The sequence below is a fragment of the Ambystoma mexicanum genome, chromosome 9 (genome assembly GCF_040938575.1).
Source record: "Ambystoma mexicanum isolate Mex_15411 chromosome 9, UKY_AmexF1_1, whole genome shotgun sequence".
NCBI lineage: Eukaryota > Metazoa > Chordata > Amphibia > Caudata > Ambystomatidae > Ambystoma > Ambystoma mexicanum.
Genome location: NC_090931.1, coordinates 293,666,399 through 293,679,926, shown reverse-complemented (window position 1 = coordinate 293,679,926; position 13,528 = coordinate 293,666,399). Strand labels below are relative to the sequence as shown.

At 44.2% G+C, this 13,528-nt stretch overlaps 1 protein-coding gene across 9 annotated transcripts in view; it reads left to right on the top strand.

Annotated features, from left to right (window-relative positions):
• The first annotated feature begins 5,668 nt into the window (after positions 1 to 5,668).
• Positions 5,669 to 13,528, top strand: part of SYNRG (synergin gamma) — a 1,253,369-nt gene continuing 1,245,509 nt past the window's right edge. For 8 of the 9 annotated variants that reach the window (XM_069614681.1, XM_069614680.1, XM_069614679.1 and 5 more), the window contains exon 1: positions 5,669 to 5,772. In XM_069614681.1, coding sequence (XP_069470782.1) covers positions 5,729 to 5,772 — 44 coding nt within the window. In that variant the 5' untranslated portion in view covers positions 5,669 to 5,728. The remainder of the gene's footprint in view (positions 5,773 to 13,528) is intronic. The other variant, XM_069614672.1, reaches the window with a different exon arrangement.

Sequence of the window (13,528 nt, the reverse complement as noted above, 5' to 3'; positions counted from 1 at the left end):
CATGTGCCAATGTGTTGTGTTCATACCAGCAACGGCCTTGGTGTTCTTTTACGAACTATCGGAGCACATGGTGTTGGCCGAATCTTGGCCCGGGATCACCGTTGGAGGGGCTGTTAGCACAGCAGAGTGACAAATAGCCAAAAGTGAAGTTACACCGGTAGCTGCTCTGCCACATTTCCCCTTTTCCCCCTGTTGAACCTCCGAAACTCGAAACACTTCAACTTTCAATGTGCCAAGGCGGAGCGCTTTCTTTCGTTGCATGTTGCCTCTCACCAGCCACAGGGTGCCGGGGTAAACCGCACATTGAGGCACCGTTGTCTTTCCATTCTTTGTCCCATCATGACTACCGCAGACCGTGCCCAGAGCGCTCAACGTGCACCTTCTTTTGCTGTGTTAAACAGAAAACTCTGATCTTGGAGCACTGCACACTCGTGGCCCGGATCGATTCTGTGAGTAGGCGCGCCCGACTATGCAAACACATGTTTGTCTGTCGTGGGATGTGCGTGAAGGGTGCAACATTGCAGAGCGTTTAGGCTCAGTGGGCAAACGTAGGTGCCTTTGTGTCTACAGTTCCAGCCCACGAAGCACTGATATTCTGACATGATTCACTTCCAGGCGGCCCGAGATGTGTGGGGGCACCTTCACTTCATACTCCGACGTGGAGCTGTAGGGCACTTCACCACCGATAGCTGGAGTATTTTTCCTTTACCTGCCTCGACCCCAGAGCATTTCCACTTAAGCTCGGACATGGAGCTGCATATTTCACCGCCGGCACCTGGGTATTAATGCAGCCGGGGCTGCCGGCACAACAGAGTGATGCCCGCTTTACTTGTTACTTGTTGATGCAGGCAGCCTCTGTTCACTCCATTCACCGCCCGCCCGGGCCATCTCTCCCTCTCTCCCAATGAGCACTCACCCCCATTTTCTTTCGGAGCGGATGCTGCACCTCTGGATGCGGACATCCCGCGCAGCCAATGCTGCTTCTGGTGGGGTGGGCGCTCCACTTCTTTTTGCTCAGTGGCTGACCGGCCCCCGCAGCGGGCGCTAGAGGGACAGCCTACATAGCGGGCTGTCCCCTCTGGCCACCCCCTTCCGGTTGCTGGGCATGCCTCTCCTCTTCCTCCCACCTCAGCGAGGCGGAAGAGGTGTCCCCGGGGACCTGGCTTCCGGTCAGATCTCCCCGGGGACACTTATAAGGGCGGGAGCGGCGGGCCATCAGTCTTTTGCCCTGCAGCTCCCGCCTGGTGTTAGCAGTTTTTGTCAGTTTGGCCAGTGGCTAAAGAGGTGACATGGTTCACCCGTATCTGACGGTTTGGCCAGTGGCTAAAGAGGTGACATGGTTCACCCGTATCTGACTGTTTTTTGTGATGTGGCTGGGACCGTCCCAAGTTGTCTTGCTCCAAATAAACTGTGACCTTGTGTTTTCCAAAGAACTTTAAAAAAGTTGTCCGTGTATTCATTTCAATGTACTATTATTCTGACCTAAGGAGGTGGGGGTGTCCAATGGGGATCTCCCCGCTAAGAGGCTGACCGGCCCCCGCAGGGGGCGCTAGAGGGACAGCCTACATAGCGGGCTGTCCCCTCTGGCCACCCCCTTCCGGTTGCTGGGCATGCCTCTCCTCTTCCTCCCACCTCAGCGAGGCGGAAGAGGTGTCCCCGGGGACCTGGCTTCCGGTCAGATCTCCCCGGGGACACTTACAAGGGCAGGAGCGGCGGGCCATCAGTCTTTTGCCCTGCAGCTCCCACCTGGTGTTAATCCCCACCCACCCACGCCTGATAGTAAAGTCTTGGGGCAAACAAGTTGAAGGTCGGTAAGATTTGGAGTGTAACCAAAAGCGCTTTCAGCCTGTGCCAGTGGCATATATGGGACAGTGTCCTACTGGGAGTAATCAGTGTTCTCCTGGTAGTAACCAGAAGCGTTGTCAGCTTGTGCCAGTGGCATATATGGGACAGTGTCCTACTGGTAGTAACAGGGAGTTAATACGTGCAGACCGGTAGTAGAGTAGGATCAGGGTGAGGCTTTCGCATCATCAATAGGAGTGATAAGGTGAACAGAGTTAATTAGTGATAAGATAAGTTTAGTGTGTTGTATGAGTTGCTCCTAATTCTCTTCTCTTGTTACAGGCGGAGTATCGGGGCGGTCCTAGCCAATGAGGGACTTCACGCTGCAGCTGCAGCAGCTCGGGATTGGCCGGGCTCGAGCCGATCCCTCGACGGGCACTGACTCCCTTACTTAGGCCTTTTGGCCAACAATCTCCTGGTCAGTGCCCCTGAGTGTCCTGCTGGTAGTACCAGTGTAGCTGGAATAACCAGCAGTTTTTGTCAGTTTGGCCAGTGGCTAAAGAGGTGACATGGTTCACCCGTATCTGACTGTTTGGCCAGTGGCTAAAGAGGTGACATGGTTCACCCGTATCTGACTGTTTTTTGTGATGTGGCTGGGACCGTCCCAAGTTGTCTTGCTCCAAATAAACTGTGACCTTGTGTTTTCCAAAGAACTTTAAAAAAGTTGTCTGTGTATTCATTTCAATGTACTATTATTCTGACCTAAGGAGGTGGGGGTGTCTAATGGGGATCTCCCCGCTATGTACTGGAGCATGCATCAAACACCATCTCTTTGCGGCCCAGTGGGCAAACTCCCACCCGGCCGCACAAGCACCCTCCACACAGAGGGCCGCGGCCAAGGGAAGTCACTGGCAGGGCTTCGTCATTACCTTTCCCCGCCATGCCAACAGGGATGGATGCCGCACCGATCTCCTCATATGCGGCTTGGCAGCTGCTGCATTCTCTCCCCCAGCGGGGGACAGCTCCCTTCCTTCCTCCTTCAACAAACAAAAAAAGAAGGAAAGAAAGAAGAAAAAAGAACAAAACACAGGAACAGCAGGGACAGGGAGTCCCGCAGGGGTTCTTCTCTTCGTCGCCAATGTGGTGGGGGGCCTGGTCTGGACATCCAGCAGGTTTCATGGTGCTATGGGCACCAGCAACATTGAGTCCCAGTGCCTCTGCAGGGTTTGGGGCACATGCTATGGACATCCAGCAGGCCCCAGGATGCGAAGGGGCATCAGCACCATCTGGAGTGGGGGCAGGGCGAACCATGCGCACAACCATGCGGACCTTCTGCCCCACGGCATCATGGCCTGCAGGCCTGTGCTTCCACGGTGTGGGCATGCAGGCCTACATGAATGAGACAAGGACTCAGTCGTTCCTCTTTGGGAGTCTGCAGCCGTTCTGGTGCACGTGTCTGCAGAGGCTCCTTTTATTAGCTTGGGACATGACATAGTCATGACCCATGTTAAAAGGGCAATGCACAGGGGAGGGACATATTCCCTTAAAAGGGCAACACACTTGGGAGGGTCACACACCACAAACACTATAAATTGGCATATCCAGAAATCTTTCAGGGGGAGAAATAAGTGGTCAGTGATAGGAGACCTCTCTGTAGAAATTACCCTCCCACCCAGGCAGGGCACAGGTTTAGGGACCGTGTGGGTGGATGCTGTCCCCATTCTTTTTTCAGAGAACGGACGCTGTCCAGCCTTTTTGTTTTCAAGGCAAAGTTTGCGCAGCTGAGAGGCCAGCCACGTGGCCACAAGACCATTCGAACCTCTCTTCATCAATCTTTAATATATCCTATACTTGTTATGTTATCAGTGGTCGAAGTGGGAGGGAGCGGTTGGGAGTGGTGCTCGTCTACTTTTTTTAAATTACGTTTTACTGTTTCTATACTTTTATTTTAAAAAGAAACCGTTCTAGAATGGTTTAGTTTTAAAGTAAAAGTGTAGGAAGAAGTTGAAACTTGCACTTTCACTGAACATTACCCTCAGATAGCAGGTGCATGTGTTTGGGGCTTTGTATTGTGCCTGGGAGGGGGTGTGGCGATGGGGTTTGTGGGGAGCAGGGGCAGGCCAGCAGGGAACATAGTTCCACTACTTCTTTTCGTACACTTTGACCACTGTATGTTATGTTAAAGGATATTCATACCGTGCACTATCACCACCGGAGTAGTCCGATGGCGGATCTGAAAAGCAAGAGGGTATGGTAAGTTAGTAGGAATGAGCGGGCAAAGCACAAGTGAGCTGTGATGTGCTGTTGGCAGCTTCAGTTCGGTTTACACAGTTCGCTGATCGTAGGTGTGATTTTTCGGTCTGTAGTTGTCATGTGCTGTTATGCAAGGCTATGTGTGGTTTGTTATAGTTGTTGCGGAATGTCCATATGTGACTCATTTTGTTACAGATTATTAGACATAAAAGGTGCACACAGTTTATACTTAGCAATGTTTATGAAAAATCGGTTCTCTTCACAAATGTTTATTTGTCTTCTGCACTTTCTTCAGTTGGGAAATGTGCCTATTTCAGTTTATGGTATGTTCACTTCATGTGAAGTTACTTCCCATTGTTTATGTCAATCCCTCCACTTTTTAGTTTGTGAAATTAGGTGGTGCATTTGATCCACCTATAAGCCTAAACTATTTAATTAGAGTACAGGTAGCAGGGAAATGACACACGAGGAGGTAATTTACCCACCCATTGACTGCCCATGGCCATGCTAATCCCTATGCCCAGACCCACCCACTGTCTGTCCCTTCCCACCCAAAACACTTCCTCCTTCGAGCTCCCTCTATCAGACACAAACATCAAGATTTAGCCTGGCAGCCTGATTTCAAAGCAGTCTGCTACTCTGCTGAGAGTTAATGGCTTAATTGCAGCTGTAAGTGGCTACTGGTGTAATACAAATGTCTTGACCCAGTGTGCCTTCAGCAACTTGATTTATATCTCTTCATTGCACTTACATCCTGTTAAAAACATGCAAAGACAAAGCAACAGCTTTGTTGTAATGGCTTTGCTGGCCATTTGCCAGGTATTGCCGTGATATGACCAGATAGTCACTTCATATTCCAGATGTTGCAATCCTATGGTCAGGTAGTACCGTTATATCAGTGACTAGCAAATGGGTATCCCACGCCTACTGAAAAGACCAAACGGTTGGCTTCGCCAAAGCTTGTTTTAAAAACCCTGCACTCACTCACTCACGAAACTAATGTTACCTGTCTAGGTTTCATATAAGCACCTTATAATCGTGTAGCAGTTTCTTGGTGCTCATCTAGCGCACTAAGACCGAAACTGCTTGAATTCACCAAAGGTAAGCGTTAAAGTCAACCACCACTTCAATGCCAGTCTCCCAATCGCTCATCTGTACGTAATAGGTACCATCAGTCAGTACGTAATAGATACCATAAGGTGTCCCGAAAGAAAGGATGGACCCAATAAACATTAGATGCTTTCCATCTTCTTTGTTGTAAATACACCAGCCATCTTGAAATTCCTTTAATTTAATTATAAGTGCGACGATATAGCATCACTAGGAAAAACAAGGTTCTTTTAAAAATACTAAAATTATAGGTTATTGTAAAAACAACATTTTTAGATTTGTTTCTTTTACTTTAATATAGAAGTATTATACGACGTTTTTCTAATAATTAAGGGTATATAAATTCCATACTAAACACCAAATTATTTGTGACACTTCCTTTTGTCATTATGTTTTGGCTACGGTGTATAGTTATCTTTACTGTTTCCCATTATAGTGGACAAAGCCCCGACATCGCTCAAACATGGCCGTTGCCCTAACTTTGCGTGACGGGCAGCTGAGGCGGAGTTAGCATTGGCAGCTGTTGACCCGGAAGTCCTCGGTAAACCCAGCTGACAGCTCGCAACCTGGCTAGTGTTAGAAGATGGCGCTGCGCCCGGGACCTGGAGGCGGAGGCGGAGGTGGCGGGTACGGTACCTGAGTTGCTTTCAAATCAGGCGAGAGAGGGGAGCAAGACACTGAGTATGGAGATCTCTCGGGCGGAAGAATGAGCTGTGAGGGGCAAGCATAGCGACCTCTCAGTGTTGAGGGAGCCTAGTGTAGGGGATTCGGTTACCTTGGGGCTAAAGTATGCTCGATGAGATGCAAGCATACAATCAACGGGTTTTAAGCATGCATTAATAAGAATGGAAGGGGAATTGCTTCCACTACTGCAGAGGACCATGCCTGAAGCACCATTTCAGCATCGGGACCAGATGACTCAATGTCACCCGGAGACTGCTTCTTAAGTCCGAGTCTTCCCTTTAATGAGCGATTGCATTCTGGGATGGTTATGCTTTAATTACACAGAGTTCAGACCCCGTTGCTATTTGTTTAAATTGCAGGACTGGAAACTTGTCAGTTACTTGAATTTAAGGATCCTGAATTCAAAGATCTAGGGTGAAACTGGTATTAATGTTGCAGAGTACTATACATATGTGCAGCTTCAGTTGAGACAACCTGTGGGAGAAGCCACTGCTGTATGATCACTCGGGTGCCCTCTGATGATCACTCGGGTGCCCTCTGATGATCACTCGGGTGCCCTCTGATGATCACTCGGGTGCCCTCTGATGATCACTCTTGGTGCTGGGGCAACTGGTCTTGCATGAAGCCTGACTCCTGAAGGTCCTGGCTTGGAGTTCAGAGAACCACCCAAGGGGAACACACCTAATTGAGCCCGGGGGACAACCCTGCTTGTTTAGGAAACTGTCCCCAGTGATTCCTTTGTGGGCAAGAAGAACTCTCTTTTGGCTAAGCCCTGGGTCTAAATGCAAAGTTCGGAAAAGCATAGAGCTTTTGGAACTTTGCTTGAAGCCTATAAGACTCATGTTAGTTTGACTACCACCTTGACTCGCTTGGCCAACTGGTCCCATAGAAACATACCTATTCGACATTAATTTTCTGTGTTTTGGGGGATGTATAAAGAGCATCACTGGGACACATCTAGAACACTTTTTTAAAATGAGAATGGGACAAAAAGTTATTGTTTGTTTCACGTTGACCTCAGGTTTTGTTTGCATGTTGTATGCATCCTCATTCCACAAAGGTAGCAACTACTTGTGGTTGCCTGATCCCCAGGTGCTAACTCCTCCTCATCGCATCTTTATTTCGACCCCTGCAAATGGAATAAGCCTTAGAGGAGGACCTAGGATTGAGAGGACTGCAGTGGGGAGTTCCTGTGGCTCAGTGGAGTAGACTGCCTAAGGGATAACCTGAGGCAGGTAAGAGGGCTGTAGACTGAGGTTTAAAACGTGTTTGTAATGCTGCCAGGACAAAGTGTGCCACTTTGAAAATCTTCAGTTAGTGAATTCCGAAGGCTGCTTGGCATTGGGGTATTGCAATCTTGTGCGGGAGGGCCTGGCCTCAGAGCAGGCTTATAACGCTGATGCAGTGCCTTGCAGAATGTCTTGTGGCTCTAGGACCTTGCTTTTGGGAAAGTGCTGGGGATAAGAAGCACAGCTTTGTGAGCAACTAATTTCACTAAGGTTATACCCTAGTGCGGAAGGAAATTAATTTGAAGTTGTGCTAGTTCTTTTAAAAGAAGGCTTGGGGAACTGTACTAGGCAAGGGGTTTTCTTCAGGCAATTTTTTGTGTTGATTAAACCAAGTTGACGGGAACAGTACAAATATGTACGTGAGCTGAGCGTTGTGCTTTGGGGGGGCGGGGTTCTAGTGCTTGAGAGAACTGATTATATGTAGCCTCGGGTGTTGACTACATTTTTAATAGAAAGAGCCGTGAACTAACTAGATTTTGAGTGATATTTGGAGGCTGCGAGAATGGAGCTTATGAGTATGAACAACATGTTTTATTTTTTAAAGTCCGGATTCTGGTCTGTTGGTGGCATCCAAGTATTGCGGTAACTATACTTTGCGTGATTCTTTGACTGAGGTAACTAGCCTATGAGCTGAAGCTCTGAGGGGCTTGTTTTGCTACTCAAGCAATAGATATGACCTCCGACACCCGTCAAGTGAGATATAGAATTGGGATGGCAATCCAAGAAAAATAAAGCATGTTCCTTCAAATCCAGTGATAATGGAACTACTGGTGCTGGCTGAGTTCCTGGACAGAATAACAAGGAATGCTGTTTTGAAAGAGGCTTTATGTGTCCAAGGACAGATACATTTTAGCAGCAATTGGTCTAAGAATATATTTTTGCTACAAATTACTGCTGTTTTATTTATTTCAGTTGTGAAGTATTTTCTGGTTGGGAAGGTAGGGCAATGGGTAGCTTGCATCTAGTCATGCTTTTGCTGTGTCAAAGAATTCTTAAGAAATATAGATGTATTTTGCATTGTCCTAGCCCAAACTGTTTTGTGGGAAAAACCTTTTGAGTGAGAACATAGTTTTCAAAACGAAGTGCACAATAACTTCTAAGCAGGTTGAATGCACACTAGTGGCTATTGCAAGCACCTACCTATTCCCACCAAGGCTGTTATGCATTTAGTTGCACAATAACGGCACTTGTTAGCATGGTGGATTACCAGAAGGCAGTCCTAGCTCTAATGGTGGGTACTGTGAGACTCTTACATTGCTATGGGTGATTGTATGGCATAGCACTCCGTATGCCACCAATCATAACTTCGTTGTCTTCAATGCCAAATAAATGAGTGTACTCCCTATCAATGCAGACCGCTCAGATGCACTAGTCTGGTTGCAAATGTAATGTTTTCCATATAGGAAAGTCCCAAAAAGTATTAGGCTGGGCCAGTGGCATTCACAACTCACATAAAACAAACGGGTGACTGACTGAGTCGGACCAAGTGGTCTTCGTCAAAGGCACATTGCTGTTAACAAAAGCAGCTCAGTATGTTAATGAACCTGCTGTGATATGTTTGAGCTGCAGGGCTGATGAGCCAAACACAGCAAAATAACTAAGTGAGTTAATAACCCTGTTTAGATGTGTGCATATACGTTTAAAATCTGCCTTTTCTCAAAAAAAGCATCAACTTCTCAACAGGATTGGAAATCCTTCATTGTTGTCAAAGCAGGGTAGAAATGTCCGCTTGCAAGCTACTAGCCAGCCATTAAAATTCACTCACCACATAAATTCTACACATACATACAGCACACTATTTCTTAATCGATAAGAGTCCAATCTCACCAGCCAATGGCAAGTGCAAATTCTGAGCCCTGGTGACACCACTGACACTTCTCCACAGGGCTTTTATATTTTAATTGAGAGCTAAAGCCGACATCATTTTTATAGAGCACTTAACACCATCCCACTGCTCCTTGCGAGCACTTTAAAATCTCTTTCCAGATGAAGCTGCAGTACATTAATACATTTAATGAGGTGATCTGCAAACGTCTCAGCAGGGCTGCTGTATCTTTAATATTATGCGGCATGTACATCTTCAAAAGGGCTGTTCTACTTAGGGCGGTATTGGCACTTTCTGTAGGACTTTTCTTTTGATAGGACAGTACATTGCTGTTTAACAAGGCTGGAATTATTTTGATGACGGAATCGCCACTTTTGAGTAGATCTGCACATGTTTTCAATGTCTGAAATTATTGGACTGCCACTACTGCAGCCATCCTGTCCAAGCTGCTTGGACAAATTGGTCTACCACTGATCTTAATTTCTTGCAGATGTTAGTGGAAATCGTTCCACAAACACGTGCCTTCTAGACTGCAAAAGTTCAAAACCTTTGTCGGATAAAACCACTCGGGTCACTTGTAATGCCATAACTCTTGATGAAGGGCCTTCCATGGGTCAAAAACAATTAATTTACACTTTAGATGTTTGGAGAGAGAGTCTTAATTATACACTCAGAAGCCTAGAGGAGTGTCTTACATCTAATCACAGCCAATGCAAAGACCTTTCAATTTGGGATACAAGGTCCCATTTTATCGAAAAGCAAACTGGATTAAAACTGGCACTCTGAAGTTATCAAGCTGCAAGTTGATAGCAGTCCCTTTTTTATTTTAATAGCACTAGTCGTGAAATTGACATCGAAATTAGCAATTTGATTTAAACAATCTGAAGGAATCGGTTAGCATTTAGATGACGCTTGCTTTTTTAAATTCACCTTTCAGTAAATATAGTGACTGCCAAAGGAAACAGAATTTCGAAGTCGTCATAGATGGGTCTGTTTCGTTGCTAAACATATCAGTCTTCCCATTTGTCTAACTAAAGCTTTTTTAGGCACTGTGGTTGCATCAATTTGCTTTTGAAATTCAATGATTGATCACATGCTGAGGAATGAAGGCAAACATGTCAGCACATTATTTTAGCTATCTTGCACACTGGATCAGCCTGCAAGTTTGTTGGCTTAAATGTGTGCAAGAGGTTCTTTAATGTGCCTTTTTTAATTTGCCAAACAATCAAAATTACATGTACGTTCTCTTGGAAATGTGATTTTGTATGGGAAGAACTACAATACTGGATAAATATTGCAACTATATTTTTTGTCATCGTGTGTCTATACTCTTAAAACGGAACATGGTCTTGAGAAATATGACTGCTTCTTTCCTCCACATCTATTAGTTTTCATTGAGTGAGCTAAGCCACAGCTCCTCACAGGCAATGGTAACTTCAGGCCAATCTCGTATTGTTATCCTCTCCTTTGCCTCCACTATTTCCACTAACAAACCGAAACCCACCCGTTTTACTTGCAGGATTGCAGAACGCATTGCAAATGAAGAAAGCTGTGCTATACCAAGACCCAGTAAGATATAATCACAAAACATCACATAAGAGCCATCTACATTCAATGCATCCTAATATGGCCGTGGAAATCCAACATGGGCCCAGGCACTAACCAAAAGCTCAGGTAGTGATGATATGCCTAGGCACTATTATAACCTGCCCCATTTGTGTATGCCCAGCTACTCGCACAATTTGCCAGGCAAGGAATTTCCATTGTAGGCTCGGCATTGCCTTAATATGCAGATATTGCCAAAAAGTAAGTACCCACCCAGCATGCTAGCCTTTCTTTGCAAACTGTGCCTAGTAGTGCCCTCATAGCCCCTCGGTCTTAAAGTGTATGTATTGGCAAAATGTACTCTGGTAATAACATAATGGGAAAGGCATTAAATGCACGCACTAGGTATTGTTTAAGTGGCAGCAGTGGTTAACTGATGCATATTCATACTAGAAACAGCATAACGTTGTATTAATATGAGGCCCCGTACGACAAGGAAATAACAAAATTGAAAAAGGTGATTGGTTAGGATTATTTATTTTTTGACAGGAATGTGTACCATTTCAGTATTTTGGATGCACTGTATAACATTAAATAAAAGCATACCCACGACCTTAACAGGACGCCACAAAACATTGCTGAACATTTTACTTTGTAACAAAAAAGATGGATATCCCCAACCCCGTGGACCGGGGGGAACAATATGTTCGAAAGAACAGAAAATAGGTCACACGGGTAAGTACAACAATTATTATAAATCATAATTGATTCCGAGTGTGGAGAGGAAAAAGGCTCAGTCAGATAAACAGTTTATAAACATCATATTTTAATATTGATCACAATTGCTATAATAGCATATAAATTCATTATATTAGCACCATAACATCATAAAATACATCTAAATGTATATCAATATAGACAAAAAAATTATCAAGAAATGAAGATGGAATTGACCTAACATTTACTGACAGATGTAATTAAAAATCCATCTGTAATTCATGAGCAGTATGTGTTAGTCACTTTTTTGTCAGCACTTTCAGAACTGACTAAGTGCCTACTACATGTAAAAAATACCACTGTATCTAAAAATTGTAATTTCAACGACACACTTTATCTAGTTGAAACGAGAACTGATGGTCGTCTTCGTCAGGGCGCACTAATAAGTTGCATCTAACATTTTGAAAAAACATTGATATATACCATTTCTAAATTAAGCAGCCGAGACCCGTGCTTGCACCATTATGGTACTTCAGACTTGATTGTAGATTTCAGTGTCTATAAAAACATCAACCCCAATAATGAAAGAAAAATAAAAAAGGGAGAAAAGAAGAAATATCTATGTTAAAATCAACAAGAGACTGACTGAGCCTCCTATAACACCCCATCCAGTTAGAATTCAATGTTCTGAACTATCAATAGTAGGCGAAAAAACCTGGTTCACCTTGATTAGTCCATGCGGGGCTCAGAGACCAATAATTTCCGTCACACGCAGCCCATAAAGTGAACAGATGACACTAGTATTACATCTGAGGAGACAAGAAAACATATATATGGGATCTAATTAATTTCCCAACTTCTAAACATGTTGCATAGAAAAAAGGTCAAAATGTAGACATTGAGCTACCTATCTAGAGGTGTACTGACCTGGACAATCTGTCAGAGCCGGACATATAAGTCAGTAGGACGGTGTTCATGTCCCACATTTAAAGGGTTTTCATGATAATGGGCATCTCGCTGTGACATCAAGAATAGCCTAAAAGCATACAAAAAGGCATCTCAAATGGTGATGTTAAATAATATCAATGCCACTAGGTAACATCAAAATAGGCAATTATATAGCGTAGTCAGCTATAGGGAAAATCTACACCCTGGCAGAAACTGCCGTTTCTAGGCAGTAGATATCTACAAAGTAATGTGAACACTGAACAAGCTCCATATTGGCACTGAATAAGAGTGCATCAATCGTATGCTAAATGGATACATGCAACAAAGAAATGCTGCTTAGAGTTAAAACGCATTGTTAAGGAAATTGACTCGACCATGTTTTCTATAGGCTGGCAGTCCTTCCGATCTAATCTGAAAATGCAGCCTTAGTATCCCCAATACAAATAAAAGGGCTTACCTTTTCCGCACGGGTCTCGGCTGTTTAATTTAGAAATTGTATATATCCATGTTTTTCAAAATGCTAGATGCAACTTATTAGTGTGCCCAGACGAAGGTGACCATCAGTTATCGTTTGAACTAGATAAAGTGTGTCGTTGAAACTACATTTTTTAGATACAGTGGTATTTTTTACATGTAGTAGGCACTTTTTTGTCAGCACTTTCAGAAGTGACTAACACATACTGCTCATTAATTACAGATGGATTATTAATTACATCTGTCAGTAAATGTTAGGTCAATTCTATCTTTAACTTTTGTTTCTTGACAATTTCTTTGTCTATATGGCTATACATTTAGATGTATTTTATGATGTTATGGTGTGAATATAATGCATTTTTATGCTATTAAAGAGATTGTTATAAATATTAAAATATGATGTTTATAATCTGTTTATCTGACTGAGCCTTTTTCCTCTCCACACTCGGAATCAATTGTGATTTCATTGTTATACTTACCCGTGTGACCTATTTTCTGTTCTTTCGAACATTTTACTTTGGTCTAGTTTTTTTGTGTGCACATTTTCGTGAAATAAGTGTTAGTTATAAGCATCTCAAAATCACTCTTCTGATGGGGAGACCAATTTACACATAATTACAATGTGCCTATAGCCGACACTGTCATTTATATTTGTGTTAGTATTGGCCACAATTGCTGTGACTGCTTGCTAGGATTGCTTGGCACTGGATGTGTTGCTAGTCCTAACATGAAATGCTGTCATGCTATGCAAGTTACCGGGGGATGAGATCCATCTTGAGCTTTCTTTGTAAAAAGTGGTTCTGTCTTTTTGGATTAGATATCTTGTTTTGTGACTAGTAGGTCCTGTTAAAGAACATTTTGAGTCCATGGGTTCTGCCCAGAGAACAATCTATCCTCTGTG